The sequence below is a fragment of the Halichoerus grypus genome, chromosome 6 (genome assembly GCF_964656455.1).
Source record: "Halichoerus grypus chromosome 6, mHalGry1.hap1.1, whole genome shotgun sequence".
NCBI classification, from domain to species: Eukaryota; Metazoa; Chordata; class Mammalia; order Carnivora; family Phocidae; genus Halichoerus; species Halichoerus grypus.
Window position 1 is genome coordinate 159,132,575 of NC_135717.1, and position 18,836 is coordinate 159,151,410.

At 37.3% G+C, this 18,836-nt stretch overlaps 1 protein-coding gene across 1 annotated transcript; it reads right to left on the reverse strand.

Annotated features, from left to right (window-relative positions):
• Positions 1 to 988: 988 nt before the first annotated feature.
• On the reverse strand, positions 989 to 12,033 carry ARL1 (ARF like GTPase 1). Its single transcript, XM_036123350.2, has 6 exons — positions 11,824 to 12,033; positions 8,822 to 8,959; positions 6,828 to 6,909; positions 5,713 to 5,824; positions 2,618 to 2,796; positions 989 to 1,879 (listed from the first exon to the last, which is right to left on the reverse strand). The coding sequence occupies exons 1-6, from the start codon at positions 11,825 to 11,827 to the stop codon at positions 1,849 to 1,851; spliced, it is 546 nt and encodes a 181-aa protein (XP_035979243.1). The 5' UTR covers positions 11,828 to 12,033; the 3' UTR covers positions 989 to 1,848.
• Between the last annotated feature and the right edge of the window lie 6,803 nt (positions 12,034 to 18,836).

Here is an 18,836-nt window from a genome sequence, read left to right on the forward strand (position 1 = left end):
AGATTAAAGTCCCCCCCCCCCATAAAAAGGGGGTGCCTGGGTGGCACAGTCGTTAAGCGTCTGCCTTCAGCTCAGGTCATGGTCCCAGGGTCCTGGGATCGAGCCCCACATCGGGCTCCCTGCTCAGCGGGAAGCCTGCTTCTCCCTCTCCCACTCCCCCTGCTTGTGTTCCCTCTCTCGCTGTCAAATAAGTAAATAAAATCTTAAAAAAAAAAAGATTAAAGTCCCACAGGTAAAAAGAGAAAGCCACATTCATTTGACCTAAATGACCAAAAGTATGAAGGAAAGAGGCTACAGGCCTCTGGAAAGGCATTGGCAGGAATAGGGAATGGACCACTAGTGTTCACAAGAACACCAGTGGGCATCAAGTTTTTTTTTTTTAAAGATTTTTATTTATTTATTTGACAGAGACACAGCGAGAGAGGGAACACAAGCAGGGGGAGCGGGAGAGAGAGAAGCAGGCTTCCTGCAGAGCAGGGAACCTGATGCGGGGCTCGATCCCAGGACCCCGGGATCATGACCTGAGACGAAGGCAGACGCTCAATGACTGAGCCACCCAGGTGCCGCGGGCATCAAGTTTTTTAAATGCTGGTTGTCCAACTTAAAGATTCCCCCAAGTTTAAGTAAATACAAGGGACCATATTCTGTCACCACTATAGACAATCCTGTGGTAGACTGGGTAGTCTGAAAAGTTCCTCTGAACATAATTGTTTTTGATACCCTAGCAATAAGTCTACTTTTTAAAACCAAGAATGCTCCATTTCTCCCTGTACAACCAGTAATGGTTTTGACTTTTCACCAAATTTACATGTCCAATTACAGATAAAAGAAATGAAAGACAATAAAGACATCTCTTACAATGCTTCTTAAAACAGATTTTTTTAAATTTCCTTTAATACATTGTGGATTCCATCAAATATAACCATTTAGGATTGTTTTTACTACCTCTACTAGTATAGACAAATTTATAGAAATTATTTTGAATGTACCGTGTCTACTTCAATTAGCATAATTTTATTTAAGCAATTGAGGTTGTCTGTGTTACCAGTGTTGACATTTTCAGGAATTTATGGTATAGTTTATGGGATGAGCTTGACAATGAAATCTTACTTTCAGCCCTGTTCTGACTTCACTAGCAGGTGGCCCTGAGCAAGCCAACTTATCAGAACCTTGGGTCCATGTCCATAAAATAAAGACATTACAACCTGTCCTACCTACATCACAGGGTTCCTGTATATATGAAAAATTTTTTGGCTACTATAAAGTACTATAAAATGACAATTATAGACATCAGTGAGGTTAACCACCAAAATAATTTTTCAGCTTCATGCCTATACCCAAAAGCTTTTAAACAAAACAGCTTAAATAAAGTGGTCATTAAACAAATGAAAACTGTATTACCCACACTGTGTTCCTACTCTACTAAGTCTAATCTTTGGAAGAACTTAATTCATTTTAGGGGAAAAAAATCTGAGTTAAGATATTTATTAGTGTTTATACAAACAAGCGGCAACCACTAATTCAAAAATAGGAGGGTTTTTCCTCAATAAGAGTACATTCTTTAATAGGACTCTATTTGAATAAGAATTCCATACAAATAGAATATATACTTAAGAAAGCAAGGAAAGATTTTACATTACATAGAACAGACATTCAGTTGGTTCAATCATGGGTGAACTACCCTTCCAACCAAATACTTATTTTTTATATTTATTACAAATATTGCAGTCAGTTCAGTATATGCCAACAATCACACAGTTTTAACATTTAGTAGCATGAAGCACACTTAACTGTTTCCAAAGGGATATGTGATGTAGTCTTCATTTCACAGGGATAGAAGTGATTGAATTACTGTCTGCTCTTTAACGTTTCAACTAACCTGTGAAGAGAAAATGACAGTTTCATAACATTAACTTCAAACTTTCAGGTATACAGCATGATCATTTATGATAAGTTTTATACTGAAAGTGGATTCCAAAGCACTTTAAATGACGAAGGCTAAGACAGTTACACTGCAGAATGATGTTATGAACCCAATTTCCATGAAAGCCTTTTAGCTTTCACTTTTGTCTATGCTCTGAATGAATAATCAAAAAGACCAAATATCTTCTTTCCGGGCTGTAACTACTGCAGCATGGCTAGATGTGGATAACTCAGAGGTGAAAACTAGTCTCAGTCCTCATGGAGCTTAAAATCTAATGAGTAGATGCACTAATCAATTACAGGATAGTGTAACTACTGTATCACTGGTCTGTGACAAGGATATCCAACTATGTGTGTGGTAAGGCAGTGGGCATGGAGACATGCAAGGGAAGGTTCTTGAGAAGACAGTCTTAACCTAAGTCCTGAAGGATAAGGAATGGAGGATGTGGTGAGGAAGGGAGAAGTTAAAAAAAAGGCAGAAGACTGGCTTATCTAACTATAATCAGGTAGGTGTGATTGAAATAATAGCTGATGTATATGGAAGACCAGTGGAAGAAAAGGCTGGAAGAACTTAATATGATAAGCTGCTAAGTAATCTGAATTTCATCCTTAAGACTAAGAGGAAATCACACATGTGTGCAAACAGCTGCACACACGAACAAATGCACAAATGACTTCTGGAAATATACTTAACCATTCCATTGCCTCATCAAGGCCAGTGCCTTTGGTTGCTGAAGTTTTGAATATTTGCCATTTTCGGTCCTTCAACACAGGTAACCCAAGTGAATTTGCCATCTCTGACGGAGTCATGGCCTGTTCCATGTCCTGCTTATTTGCAAACACCACTAAAATGGCTTTTCTCAGTTCTTCTTCCTAAATAAAATAGAAGGTATTTAATTTTCTCTAATCAATTTGCTTCCTTGAGTTTAGAAAGAAATGCCAACAAATACATTATTTTAAGAGTATATTCCCGGGGCGCCTGGGTGGCTCAGTCGTTAAGCGTCTGCCTTCGGCTCAGGTCATGATCCCAGGGTCCTGGGATCGAGCCCCGCATCGGGCTCCCTGCTCGGCCAGGAGCCTGCTTCTCCCTCTCCCACTCCACCTGCTTGTGTTCCCTCTCTAGCTGTCTCTCTCTCTCTCTGTCAAATAAATAAAATAAAATCTTAAAAAAAAAAAAAAGAGTATATTCCCTAATTATGAATCTATAATGTTCATTATAAATCATTTGAAATTATAGAAAAGTATGAAGAAAAGAAGCTTCGTCCATAATCCTACCTCCCAAACATGATCACTCTTAACATTCTGGGTATTTTCTACTGCTTTGTAATTCAGATACTTATAGTTTATTAATAAATACATTTATACATTTGAGATCACATTTACATACAGTTCTATACCCTGCTCTAAAAAATAAACATTAAATCATGGATATTTTCCCAATCAAAATTTTCAAAAAAAATTTAATGGTTAAATATACTCTATACTATGAATGCATACACCATAAACTATATAACTACTGTTCAGTATTAGACTCTTACTAGATTCTTTTTACTTGACTATTACAGAAACTCAAGGGACACAGTCATTACACAGAACTCTTTGTGTGAATCTCTATTTCCTTAATAAATTCTCCAAAAATAGAATCAAAGTATGAACTTTTTTTGGGTTATTGTTATATATATATTAATAAACCGCTTTCCAGAAAGGTTATAACACTTTAGACTCCATCAACAGTGTATGACAGTACTGTTCTTCAATGCAGCCTTGGAAGAATTAGAAATTACATATTTTTCCAAACATAGCATCTCATTACTTATTTATCAGAGTATTAGAAATGCAAATGTTACCAGCAATACAGTTTTCTCGTGTGCACTGTAAGTTCATGCCTTTTGCTCAGTTTTCTATTTATTTGCAAAGGGTCTTGATATGATTAAGAACACTAATCTTTAGTCACTGGTTGTAAAACTATGTCCTGGTTCCCTGTTTTACCCTAATTTGTATTTGCAGGGTTTTTGTTTGTATTAATATAATTAAATCTATCTTTTCTTTTGTAATTCCTTCCAATCCTTTGATTTAGAAAGACCTTCCCTATCCAGAAATGTTAACCATATTCACTTACATATTCTTGGAGTTAACAATTTCTATTTTTTACATTTAATTCTTTACTCCAGGAAGAATTTATTTTTGTGTACAAAAATGGGATCACTTACAGTGGTTTTGTCTAAGTTTGAATGTAACAGATAACAGACCTGATCATATGCTACATGTACTTTACATTATATATTTATTGACTGGATCAATTAAAAATTACTTCCTAAAGAATGAATACAATTTTTAGTTCTCATACAATTATACAAGTCAAATCCTAATATCACAAATAATCCAGCACAACTCAAGAACTGTAAACTGAAGCTAATAACGCATTTCTTTTACGCAGTACTTTTTATGATAAAAATCCATACCATTTGAATTACATCTAACTAAAGGTTTTATTTTAAAAAACCCATTACACTGATGGGTTAAACAGTCCCTTAAAATTCCTTATACTTAAATTTGGTCTAAGAAGCTCTTATGATAAATATGATGCTATGTTGTGAAAAAAATTAAGCAGAAGTTTAAAACTATTAGGTCTGCAATTTATAAGTCAGTAGTCAAGAAATCAGAAGTCCAAAGTATTCCAAAAATGTTTCTACCTAGGTAATCAAATGGCCTAGAAAACTTGTATTTAAGCATTCAACGATTGGCTAATTCAGAATCATAGTTCTCATAGGAAAAGGGAACTTACTCATCTAATTTTCTCAAGCAAAGGTAATTTCATTATTAAATTAACCATAAGTACATTCGAAAAGCTTATTTAACAACTGGAGATTTTTTAAACTTTTGATTATTTAATGCATCCTCTGAATTTAGTTAGCCAATAAATTATCTTCAGTGACTACAATGTTTTGAGTTTTTAAGTTGTACACTGTTCCACACATCAGGAATATTAGGGTAAACTCAACTTACATTTTAGGGTGGGAGACATATATAAGCAAACAAATATATTTTAAAATAACAAAGAAACAGTAAGTGGTACAAAAAATAAGGTAGAATAAGGTGTTAGAAAATAACTGAGGCTGCTCTCTGAGGCAGAAACGGGAGATAAAACATGCCAAGAAGGTAGCCATGCAAAGATCTGGAGGAAGAGCATTACAAGCAGAAAGATGAGGAGGTGCAAAAAGCCCTAAGCCAGGTGATCAGTGTACAAGCTTAGTGTATCCAAAGAACAGAAAGGTCAGTATGGCTAAAGGACTGTAAACACAGGGAAGAATAAAGAATGAAAAAGCTGGAAGAGATAAACAAACAAGGGCCAGAGGTGTGCCAGAAACCCAGAAATTCTAAAACAAACAAATAGGCTTTCTTATTATTTATACCCTTATCTGCTTCCATAAACTAACTTATACAACTAGAAATAGATTTTATAAAAAAGCACTTCATAGGAGTAACTTAAAATAATTTTCAGTTTAGAAAGAGTTCAGCTCTGAGCTTCCTAGAAATCAAGAAATCTAGTTTAAAGGAAGTTACATGGCTGGATTTGATTTGATTTTTTTTTTTTTGTCTTTTTGTCTCCTTCTCTCTTCCCAACCGAATTTCTGGAATAGGAAATAATTTGTATAAAAGAAAATTATACTAACGACAAGGGGGGAAAAAAATCCCTGCTTTCCTTTTAATTATTCCTACATGTGGTAACAATGAAAACTAGCAAGCAAACGTAAAAGATTTCCCCACATTCGAATAAAGTTTTCTTACCTCCAACATGGCAACTAACTCTGATTTGGAAATGCCGATTCGGTCTCGGTCACAACTGTCTACTACATAAATGACTGCATCTGTGTTTGAATAATAACATCTCCAGTATGGCCTAAAGAAAATTCAGAAAGGGAGAATATATTATTATTTGAAAGAAAAACAACCTGCTATGTTAATTTATATGCTAGGACTTGGCAATGATGGGGACTGGAGGGTTTACATGCCAATATTGCCACCCCCCCCCATGTTAGAATCAATGCCATGATTCATTGTTTCTGATGGTATGTATCATATCCTTCAGATATGATGGGGGTGGAATGATAAACATTAAATCACAGGATCAAGAAGTTTCAAAATGAGTTCAGACTTTAGGCTAAGAAAGTACTTTATAATCAATCTATAAAATCACTAACTGTACTGAGATAAAGTTATACACGGACGTTACTGTTAACATTTAATAAATCTCTAACTAGGAACTCCTTAAGGAATGGGTTCTTAAAAAACTTTTAATATGATTTTATATAGCAGACATTAAATTGACTACTGAAGACTTCATGAAGTAGAAATGGCTAAAATTAAAGAGGGACTCAAAAGCAGTTCAAAAAATAAAACAAGTTAAAAGGCAGCAGGATGTTTGGAGAATGTACTACTTACATTTTAAGATGGTAGGTACCATAGTGAGCAACACTGACAGTCACCAAACATCCACAGTTGCCATGCCAAGCACAGAATGCTGGGCAGGAGACCTAAGTTCTAGAGGGCATCTATGTTCACATTAGCCCTAAATGGTGGATTGAAAGTTATTTTTATAAAATCCAAAACAGTCTGTTTCACAAAATGACAAGAACTAAATGGAAGACCCTTTTCAGTTAAAAACTACTGAAGTAGATCTTGAGATTTTCATGAAAAAATTTGTCATTAAGGTGATATCTGAAGAACTGGCTTCCTTAAATTTTATTTTAATTCAACTGAGCAAATAAGCAGTTTTACCTCATTTTAAATTAAGTGGCTTCCCTTTAAATTACAAAAGAAAACATACTTGGTTTATTGCTCTTAACCTTAAAAGGGCCAATAAATGTTCAATACTACAAAGTAATCTGGTCTCTGTACCATACCTGATACTTGTCTGTCCTCCTAAATCCCAGACTTGGAATTTAAGGTTCTTGTATGTTACCGTCTCAACATTAAATCCAATAGCTAGAAGAGAAATCAAAATCAGTAGTATACGTAGACTAACGCGTTCTACCTTCAAAGTATCCAATCCAATTTTAGCAATTAATGAAATTACTACTGAATCACATTATTGGTTAAAATATTATTCCATTTAAGACAAAACAGTTGCTGTGCTATACACACACACACCATCAATTAGCAAGTTCAGCACCACTTTCAGGTTATATAAGAATCCCCAATCACCTCTGCAAATACAGAATTTTTAGCTCAATAGAAATCCTACTACGTTAAACTCCCTGTATAATACAATCCTGGCATACAAGTGTTTAGAAGGTTATGTTTAGAAAGAACAGCCGTAGATATATTACCAAAAATGGAATTTTGATAGGCAGCAAGGAAACAGGGAACAAAACCAAGAAAGCCCAAATTCTAAACTTTAGTGGGTTAAGGATTCAGTAACAGCTATATACCACTTTATGGAAACTGGGTTCTCTAAGTGTGGCAATCTCACAGACCCTCTGCAGACTTCCTCAAGAGCTCATTTGTAATAAGGTCATGGCTGGATGATCAAAGGGGAGATGTCCCATCTCTTCCCTGACATCCTTTTTAGGTGGAGCTCTAGCATCACACAGCTGAGGCAGGATACTATTTTCATTGAAAAGAATCTAAGGAAGGATACAGAGGATGCTGAAAAAACTGATTACTAAGATTTTAGAAGCTTAAAAAAAAGTAAGAAATGACTTATAGCTATAACTGGACAATTAATTTTTGTTTTAAATTTAAATCTATATTGGTAAATGATGCTAATGAGTATATGGTAAGCATTCCCTATCACAACTAAAAAATAGCTATAATAAACCTGAGTGAAAAACTAAAAAGCAAGTTCATGATGTCTCCCTTAGAATTAAGTAGGAGTGTAATCACCATCTTACCTCGATTACAAACACTGTTTATATGCACAGGACAAGAGTATGCTGTAAAGTGAATTCACTGAAATGCAATCCACTGGGCTATGTGCACTGCAGGGGCCAAGACTTAACCATAATAGAGATGGGTGATTTTGAGAAACAAAAACCAAGGGAACTGAAATTTTTTGAAGGTGGCACAAAGAAATAACAGAAGCCACAGGGTTTAAAAAGTTCTTCTTTCATAAAACCTAGACTTTTTTTTTTAATCTGGAAATTTAAATACTACTAAATATAGAAATACCTTGCGTGACAGAGTGATTTTAGAGGCATAATTTAATACTCTTGAGCAAATGCTACAAACTCTTAAACTTAGTTTAAATATATTAATCTTCTCTAAGTAAATTCACGTCAACAAATTTAAAAAGTATAAATAACAGTATTCTCATGTAGTCAAACAGGACTGTTTAAGAATATCCTTCTAAAATATCAACAACTGATTTAAAGTTGAGGTATTTCTTCTCTTGATACTTTTAGGTACCAGATTAATTCAAGAGTCAGTCTCTTCCCCTCAGTTCTTTACAAGCAATCAATAGAATTACTTAAGAGAAACAAATCTTAATTAAAATAGTAACAAATATAGGGGGAAAAAAGCACATCAGGTGCAATAATACCACTTAACACCTATATAATTCTTTAAACAGGTTTACAAAGTATTTTATGTACTTCATTTATTTCCCCCTTAAAGTCAGTGGGTATTATCTTCATTTTATCAATAAATATACTGGCTCTCAATGAGATTAAGTGGCTTAACTCTAGCCAACTTTAAAAACAGCAAAACCCAGCCATGCACAGGGGTTTACAAATTGCCTCTAAATTTATAAAAAATGTTATCAATATTATGTCCACACTAGAAGTTTACAAACCTTACTATATTAAAATTACATTATATGAATTACTTAATCAGAAATAAAGTTACATTAGATGGAAAACAAAAACCCCTACAATTAGTTTATCATACCAACACTTACTAGGAATAGTAGTAACGACTTCTCCAACCTGTAATCTGTATAAAATTGTAGTTTTTCCTGCTCCATCTAATCCCAAAATTAAAATCCTCATTTCCCGGGTTCCAAACAGACTGGAAAAAATACTTGAGAAAAAGCCACCTGAAAAAATAATAAAAGAAAAAAATTCATTCAATATCATTTTGTGAACTAAGTCCACAAAACATTTAATCTTGCCTTTTGAAAGCTATACCAAATTAAATAATACTGTAATATTGTCCTCAATTCTTAGGTGCATAACTTTGCTCCCAATGATATATATTAACCAACATCAATCAAGTAATTACTGATTGTCACCATGTCCTAGATACTGTGTCAGGAAGGCACAAGATATATTCCAGAATAAGAGAAACAAGAACCACTGTCCTCATGGAGCTCATTTTTTTTAATAAAATTTTTTTTTAAAGATTTTATTTCTTTGAGAGAAAAAGAGAGAGCGAGAGCACAAGCAGGGGGAGCAGCAGAGGGAGAGGGAAAGGAGCCTGATGCAGAGCGATGCAGGGCTCGATCCCAGGAACCTTAGATCATGACCTGAGCCAAAGGCAGCTGCTTAACCTCCTGAGCCACTCAGGCACGCCCTGGAGCTCACTTTCTAATCATGAGAATATAGATACCTTAGCATGATCTCATAACCCCTAAACACCAAGGGACAAATCAGAATGACAGTGGGACAATGAGGTTCTCACATGTGAAAAGCAATTATTATCACTGTACACGAGCACCATCATAACTACCTTCAATCACTGAGATTTCTCTGTAACCAATATAACTTGCAAAATAAAGTGAGATACAGAAGCCCAAAATAACAAAACCTATTTTTGAGAGAAAACTCACTTAAAAAAATAATAAAGCTACATTCACTGTACCATGAAATATTTCCAGAAAGTTTCTTGTACATAAGGTAATGTGTAATATAAAAGCACTTGTGAACAGAGTGGTGATTATCAGAATCACCACTGGTGATTGAATGATAGAATGACTGAATGATAGAATGGTGGTTATCAGATGCTTGGGGAGTGGAGGAAATGGGAGAGATGTCAGTCAAGGGTACTAACTTTCCTTATAAAATGAGTAAGTTCTGGAGACCCAGTGAACAGCATGGTAACTACAGCAAACCAATGTATTGTACACTTGAAATTTGCTAAGAGAGTAGATCTGAAAGTGTTCTTACCAAACACACAAAAAAGCTAATGTAAAGTGACAGAGGTATTAATTAGCTTGATTGTGGTAATCATTTCACAATGTATATCAAAACATCACATTGTACCCCTTAAATATATGCAGTTTTGTCATTCATACCTCAAGAAACCTGGAAAAAAATTAAAATTAAAAAATTATCCTTTATCTCAGCAGGGCCTCCTGGTAACAGATTAAGGCGTTGATTCATTTGGATTGCATTTAAATAAGAAATCCCTAAGAGTAGGGGAGGTGGTGATTTAGTCTTTATTACTCTTTTTACAACAAAAGAAAGGGTTTTGTTTTTGTTTTTAAGAGAGAGAGAGCGCGCGGAAAGCATGGTGGGAGACAGAGGGAGAGGGAGAGAGAATTCCAAGCAGGCTCCACACCCAGCACAGAGCCAACACAGGGCTGGATCTCTCCACCCTGAGATCATGACCTGAGCCGAAATCAAGAGCGGGAGGCTCAACTGAGCCACCCAGGCACCACAGAAGCTTTTTTAAAATACATTTTTTCTTTAATGATTACCAGAAAAAAAACACTTTGGCCCTTCCCCACCAAAAGCCATTAGAGAAGGTTAAAAGAAAGTTACATTAACAATAAATAAAAAAAAAAAACAGCTGACAACTGAAGTGATGTCATATGCAATACATGGTTATCTGACAAAGAAATGGCACAATTAAAAGCCGCAAATTTGGAAAAACGAAGACACCATGGGCCAGAGAACCTTGGGAAAGTGTAACAGAAGGTGTGTAACTTGACAAAATCCTTTCTACCTTTTACACCTTAAAAACAACAACAACAACAAAAAACTGGGGCACCTGGCTGGCTCAGTCTGTAGAGGATGCTACTCTTAATCTCGCAGCTGTAAATCTGAGCCCCACCTTGAGTGTAGAGATTACTTAAAAATAAAATCTTTAAGGAAAAAAAAAAAACTAAAGGGAGGTATGGAAAAAGACAGGAAAGCACTTATGATCCAGGGCAAGAAGGAAATCCCCCGGAAAATGGTAGAGGAATTAAAATAATCCAAAGAATTTGCATTATTTGGACAGTTGTAAACCAGTTTAAAAATCTGCACCTTCATTTGGGTTCCAGCGGGGAGGGAAGCTAGCTTGTGCTTGTGATGACAATGTAGTGCCCTCAATTAGCACTCCAAATATCGATATTAAAATTTCACTCACTGACCAGTAATGACCAGTACCCTCCCCATTTCCTTCTCCACCTTACTCTATCATCTACATGAAAAGCTACAGATAAGCAGGCAAATGCCAAGTTGGCTATAAAACACTGTGAGCAACAATTCTTTTTGGATTTTTTAAATTGACGCAATCCCAGGGGCCAGGAAGAGAGAATCAAGCTTCCACTGTGGGGTCAGATCTCATTTTTCACGCAAGAAACCTCAGCGCACCTGCGACTGACAAATTGCCAAGCTTCTCAAGGCCAACTCTGCCCCCCAAGTCGAGCTGGGTCTGAGGAGGTGAGGGAAAAGTTCATGGTCAGGGGAAAGGGCTCAGGGCCGGGTTCCCAGGCCGCAGCGCTCTCCGGGCCCGCGCTACCCCCACCCCCTGACCCTTCTGGGGTGAAAGGAAAAAGAGTGAGGGCAGCGGCAAAAGCTCGAGGCAGGGTCCACCCCCACAGGTGAACAGCCAAGGTAAGTTAAGTCTTCAGCGACCCGCGCCTGAAAAGCTGGCTACTCTGGGCTTCCCAGGCGGGGCCCTCTCCTCCTCCTGACCCCAGCCGTCGGCCGCAGCCCCTCCAGCGCGTCCGGGAGCCCTTCTCGGATCCCTCACCCATGATGAACCGCCTGTCCGCCCTTATCGGTGGTGAGAGGCCCCCGGCCTTGGCAGCGACTCCTATTCGAGCCTCGGCGCCGCCACCTCTGCTCGCCTTGGCCTACGGCTCCGGCTCCCAGGCGGATCCCTTGGAAGTCCGGTCGGCCACCAACTTCCACGTCGGACTCCCGGCGTGGGCGGGAGCGACGGGCCGCGGCGACTATGCGCCAGGAACGGCGACCTGAGCGTCCGCGTCGTCACTTTCGACGAAACTTCCCGGCCCGCTGGGTGGAAGCCAGAGGATAAAAATATTCAAGGACCCCAAATCTCTCTTGCTTCTGTTTTCTTGTACTGAAAGGGTCTCCAAAATAGAGAAATTCGAATTTTCATTTTAAATTCTGACACCCAACAGTGGCGAATCTGCCAACCAAGAATTCGAGTTGGGCCTCGATGCTGTAGCCCGACTGGACGCCGGCTCAGGGTGCAGCGTCGTGGAAGTTGCAGGTCCTAAAGCGCCGTGCGGGGGCGACGCACCTTTGCCTGGGTGCTTTCTCCCACACGGAAATAGAACTACGTAATAATAGGAACAGCCCCGCGCGGCCAATGCTAATCAACCTTACACCTGAGGCCGCTAACTGGAGGTTTTTGGAGTCGCAATAGCCTGTAGGGTCAGCGTTAGAGCCCTTCACCCCTTTCTTCCACCTAACTGGCCACCTTTCTGGGATAGGCAGTACGGAGGAACTGGTTCAGTTCACAAGGACTGAGGACCTGTTCCCTCAAGGGGCGTCGAGAGTATTGCCGGTCTTGACAGGAAATTGTATTGCGAGAAAGGAAGAGATACTTGGAGGATGGGAAGAAGGGATTCTCCTAGACTCTAATCTTTCTAAGGTTGAGCGTGCGTGTCTTAAAAATTCGTAAAGGTACATAGAAAAGTAAACCTATCCCTAGCCCCCAATCCCACAGTTCTTCATAGAAGTCACCTTTGTAAACTCTTAGGCCTCCTTCCAAATATAATTTTTGCATTATGTTTTTATTTAGAGATGTTCATCCATTCAACAGAGTTTATGGACTGTTTTGGTTTTTCCTTCAATTTTCAGACCTTTCCAGCTGCCTAGGCATTGAACCAGATTTGCCTGTTGCTCTCGCCTCCCTTCCCCACTTCTAAATCATAAATTCACAGAAATTTTCCTCACAAGGAAAAGTTTGGTTTTATTTGTTTTTTATTTTATTTTATTTATCTATCTATTTATTTATTTATTTATGGAGAGAGTTGAGTGACTCTTTAAACACCTGGACCTTTACGTTGTCCCAGCTGTTGGACTTAAGTGGGCTGAGATTCCACTGACCTTTTTCACCTGTTCTTCACCCACCTGCAGTCCATATCTTCACCAAGATTAGCAGCTGCCACTTGTCATATCTTGACCATTGCCACTTCAAATTTTGTCCATGTCAGATTTATGTTTCCAGTATAATGCACATAGTTGTCTGAAAATACAAATTCCCTTAATGGGAGAACTAAAAGGAAAGATAGCTGTAAAGTTTATATTTGCACCGCATATTCTGAACCAAATAAACAAATGAAACCTATGTGAGGACGCTGTGTAAACTGAAGTGCTATATGCAGATTAAAAAGCATTGTTAATACTATTAGGTGGCATTTCAGCCTTTCATAATGTGTATTAAGCACCTAATTACAAGTCACTATGGAAACAGTGTAATAAAAACTCTTTAGGCGATTTGATCAAAAACTTTATTTTTCTTTAAAGATGTATTTATTCATGGGGGGCAGGGAGCAGAGGAAGAGACTCTTCACACTCGCTAAGGGCAGGGCTGGATCTCAGGGCCCATGAGATCATGACCTGAGCCAAACCGAGTCAGAGGCTTAACGACTGAGCCATCCAGGTGCCCTGAAACACTTTATTTTTAAATTTTACCCATTTAACTCTTTGCTTTGTCTGTTAAGATTTGATCTCATTTCCTGGTTGCATCAAAAATTCTTCTCCATTCAGAAACCTTTGATCTAAAGAAAAATCCCCAAATATTAAGATATTACCTTTAAATTTTTTTCTAATGTAGATTTAGGACAACTAAAATAACTTTCCTGACCATTTACTATGTTCAAGGCCTTATGCTATGCCTATTAAATTGTCTAAAACCCTACTCTCAAGGGTGCACTCATTAACCCAAGGGTGTTTAAGACAGAAAATTTAAATTGTTTCATAAAATGCTGAGACATAAAAGCAAAGCCATAAACTGCTTAGAGAAACTTAGTTAATCTTTATTGGTGATAACATCGCACCTCTACTTTCTCCTCCCTTCTCTCAATCTCAATTCCTAAGACTAGAGCAGTTCCTACTTTAATGGGATCATAGTTTTCAATGTATAAAGGAAAATTTAAGGTTGTGAAAAGTAAGATAACAAAAATTCCACTTCCTGTATCTTTTCTGGTACTAAAGACAGTCATTACCTAGGAAAGATACTTATCTTTAGGGCAATATCATTTTTCAAAATGTAGTCATTCTTATTAATATTGGCCTGGTATTACAGTTCCTGCTTACTAAAAAGAAATACTTGAGGAAACAGAATTATAGTGGCAGGCTAGAATTAAAACTAAATATTTGGATTGTAAGTCTGTGGAATTTTATTATTCAGACAAGCACATAGAATTGACCTCACCTTTCAAGTCTTTGCTCAAATGTCATTCTATTTAAAATTGCAACCTACCCAACATCCTCCTTGTCCTGTTTTTTTAGAACTTGCCACTAAACATAATGTGCTTATTTACTATACCTATTATATATTGACTTTGAATGGCAATATTTTTGTGGTTTTTTTCACTGTTTTGTTCTTGTACTTGGGCACTAAAATATTTGTTGACAGAATTTGTTGAATTATAAAATAAGTTGTTAAGGCGAATGCTATAAGCGTTAGTTAACTTAAACATATATTGTGCAATATAATTAAACGTGTTTCCTAAAATAGATACATCCGAACCACCTGTCATAGTTTGATAAAGGCCGAACTATCATTTTCGAGGCGGTTGTCTTATTTGAGGAGAGGCCACCAGGTGGTGGTATTGCTTCAAACTAATTCTCCATAGACTGAGATCAATTAGTCCAATTAAAAGCTGAGTGGATAATTTAATCCTTTTCAAATCTCATGGTCCAATAATAATTTACTAAATTTTAAAATGTGAATGTTTTAATGCAGTCCAAGCAAGTAAAACAAGTTCAAAAGTCCTTTGACTATAAAGTCACAATAAGATCAAGTTCAGAATTTTAAAGCTAAAAGGAACCTCAATTCCTGCCACCTCAATTATAGATGAAGTAGAAACAAGCTAAGAAACAGAGCCAGGACAGCAACCCTGATCATTTAATTTCCAGAGCTGGAGTAACTAGGTTATGATGCTTTCTGTAACTGAGCCATGATCTATACATTTGGTAAATTGATTTTCAAACACATGACCATGACTCAAGAATCTGTAGTTTCCAAAGTTGGAAACTTAACATTTCTGTATGTTTCATTACCTAGTGGAAGTTACATTCTTTTGCTCAGATTATATTCCATGAAGCGGAAACCTATGAAATATAATAAATATAAATATATAATAAATATAAGCTTCAGAAGGGCTTATCATACTGTGTATTTATAATTGTAAACTAAGGAGCATTTTGAAATCATAACTAGGCGTGTGATTTTCACAAAGCAAGATGTCTATTTATATTTCAAATGTTTCCTTTCAATGACATGTATTTTGCCAACAGAGAAGGAGTTCTCTTTAAAGGTTTTTTTGTGTGTTTTTTTTTTTCTTGGAGTGCCTGGGTGGCTTAGCCGGTTAAGCGCCCAACTCTTGATTTCGGCTCAGGTCATGATCTCAGGGTCATGAAATGGAGCCCCATGTTGGGTTCTGTGCTCAGCGGGGAGTCTGCTTGAAGATTCTCTCCTTCACTCTCCCTTGCCCCTCCTGCCCCCACCCCTCTGCTCTCTCAAAATAAATAAATCTTTTTTAAAAAGTAAATAAAAATAAATGTCTTTTTTTCTTATTGAGTTGTAATTCACATACAATAAAATTCCCAATTTTAAGTGTACAATTAAGTGACTTTTAGTATATTCACAAGGTTTGCAATGATCACCCAAATTTCAGAACATTTTCTTCACCCCAAACAAAAACTCTGTACCCATTAAGCAATAATTCCCCAGCTGATCCCTCCCCTAGTGTCTTGTAACCTCTAATCTATTTTCTATCACTATGAATTTGCCTATTCTAGATATTTCAGATAAGTGGGACCACACAATATTTGTCCAATTTTTGTCTGGCTTATTTTACTTAGCATAATGTTTTCAGGGTTCATTCATTTACAGCATTTATCAAACACTTCATTCCTTTCTATGGCTGAATAATATTCTATTAAATGGATATACCATGTTTTGTTTATTCATCAGTTGATGGACATTTGGGTTGTCCTCGCTTTTGTCTATTTGAATAATGATGCTATGAACATTTGTGTACAAGTTTTTGTAGCAATAAGTGTTTTCAGTTTTGTGGGGTATATACCTACAAATGGAATTGCTAAATTATATGGTAACTCTTATGTTTAACTTTTTTTTTCTATGTTTAACTTTTTGAGGAACTACCAAACTGTTTTCCAGCTGCATTGTTTGCTAAAACTATTTCGCACCATTTTACATTTGCACCAACAAAGTTTGAGGGATCTTATTTTTCACATCCTCACCTACATTTATTTTCCACTTTTTAAAATCTGGCCATCACAGTAGGTGTAGAGTGGTATCTCATTGTGGTTTTTATTTTAATATTCCTGATAAATAATAATTCCTGATAACTAACAACCTTTTCACGTGCTTATTGGCTATATGTATATTTTCTTTGGAGAAATGTCTATTCAAATCTATTGCCTATTTTTTCATTATTTATCTTTTTATTGTTGAGTGTAAAAGTTTTCTATACGTATTCTGGATACCAAATCTATATCAAATAGATGATTACAAATACTTTTCCAGGGGCGCCTGGGTGGCTCAGTCAGTTAAGCAGCTGCCTTCAGCTCAGGTCATGATCCCAGGGTCCTGGGATCAAGCCCACCATCGGGCTCTCTATTCAGCGGGGAGCCTGCTTCTCCCTCTCTCTGCCCCTGCTTGTGTTCCTGCTCTCACTGTCTCTCTATCGAATAAATAAATAAAATCTTTAAAAAAAACAAAACAAAACAAATACTTTTCCAATTCTGTGAGTTGTCTTTTCACTTTGTTGATAGAGTCCTTTGATGCACAGCTTTTAATTTTTTTTTTAAAGATTTTTATTTTATTTATTTGACAGAGAGAGATACAGCGAGAGAGGGAACACAAGCAGGGGGAGTGGGAGAGGGAGAAGCAGGCTTCCCGCAGAGCAGGGAGCCCAGTGCGGGGCTCCATCCCAGGACCCTGGGATCATGACCTGAGCTGAAGGCAGACGCTTAACAACTGAGCCACCCAGGAGCCTGCACAGCTTTTAATTTTGATGAAGTCCATTTTACCTATTTTTTCTTTTGTAGCATGTGCTTTTGGTGTCATATCTAAGAAATTATTGCCTAATCCAAGCTCATGAAGATTTACACCTATATTTTCTTCTAAAAGAAGAGTAAAACAAACAAAACCCCCCAAATCTGATTCACTCTCCCAGCTTCCCTATTTCTCTGCTCAGTGATCCAAATGCTATCTTGCCTTACCACTTCTGGTTAATGCAAACTTGCTGCTTTCTCTGGCCCTCCATCAGCCTCACAGTGACCAAACCCTATTCATTCTTCCTTTACTTCCTACTCTTAGGCAGTAGCCACTTAACTGATTCATCTGTTTCTCCCCACTCTCAAATACCCCTGAACACCACCATTTTGCTTCTAATGAAAGTCTAGCATGTACTAGGTACTAAATAAATGTTAACTGAATAAAGCTCATGTTAATTTCTCTATCATAAGCCTTTAAAACTCATTTTCCAAAGATCTTTATAATTGTTGGTTACTTACTTTTCCAGAAGACTGTGAGGATTTTAAGGGCAGGGCCTTTCTTATTCTTCTCTGCATCCCCACTGCTACTACATTGGAGTTGAGTAAATGGTTGTTAAATACATGAATGGATGAGGCCTGACCTTCTTAACTTGGCGATCAAATACTTCCACAGTCAGGTCCAACTTACTAGCTACCCCTCTCTAGTTTAGGCAAACATTGTGAATTGGGGGGAAACTCAGTGTTTCCAGGACTCTCTAGATTTTGGTTCTGAAGTGAAGTTTACTGCTATTAACAGGGAAGCCACCCACTGCTCTGTGGTTCAGATTCTTCTGCAAAAGGAAGGATTGGACTAGATTAGAGCTTTTCAGCCTTTAATGTATATATACAAAGCACCCACAGACCCTGAACATGTGAGATCGGATTCTGATCCTGTGTTTCTTCAAGGTCCCAGGGATGTTAATGCTACTGGTCCACAGACCACCCTTCAAGGAATTATAAAACTGTCTTCTATAACCTTTTTATGTCTTCTGGACATGCCTTCCGTGTGACTAACACTATAACATTTTGTATATTGCTTCTCCTCTCTGGGTGCTTTCTCCATTTATTTCCTCCTGTATGAATCCAACACATCTTTTCAGGCACTTACTCCTGAGCAAAGCTTTCTCTGACTGCCCTAGTGCCCCTACTCCATCTTTTTTCACTCTATTAAAGCATCTATTGTTGGTGCTTTTGTTCGACCCATCATCTACAGATAATTATTGGTTATTGTGTATATGCAAGTACCCAGTTAGTTTTCTTTACTATAAGGCTTAATACAATGCCTCCCATATAGGAAGTACTCAACAAATCATTGTTGAATGAATGAATGAATGAATGAATGACTCACTTCAGCATTACCACTCCAGAGAGAAATCAAATGTTTTACTGTACTCTATTGTTTTCTAGAATATGAAGGAAAGATCCAATATGGAATTTCCCCAGTCCACTTATATGAGGCAGTTCAATCTAAACAATGTGATCTTTTCAAAAATAAGTGAT

Coding starts and splice junctions, on each gene's coding strand:
- ARL1 (XM_036123350.2), bottom strand. Junction 6,910..8,821: donor AGTCGTTACTACTATTCCTA/GTAAGTGTTGGT, acceptor TTTCTCTTCTAG/CTATTGGATTTAATGTTGAG. Junction 2,797..5,712: donor AGTTAGTTGCCATGTTGGAG/GTAAGAAAACTT, acceptor TATTTTATTTAG/GAAGAAGAACTGAGAAAAGC.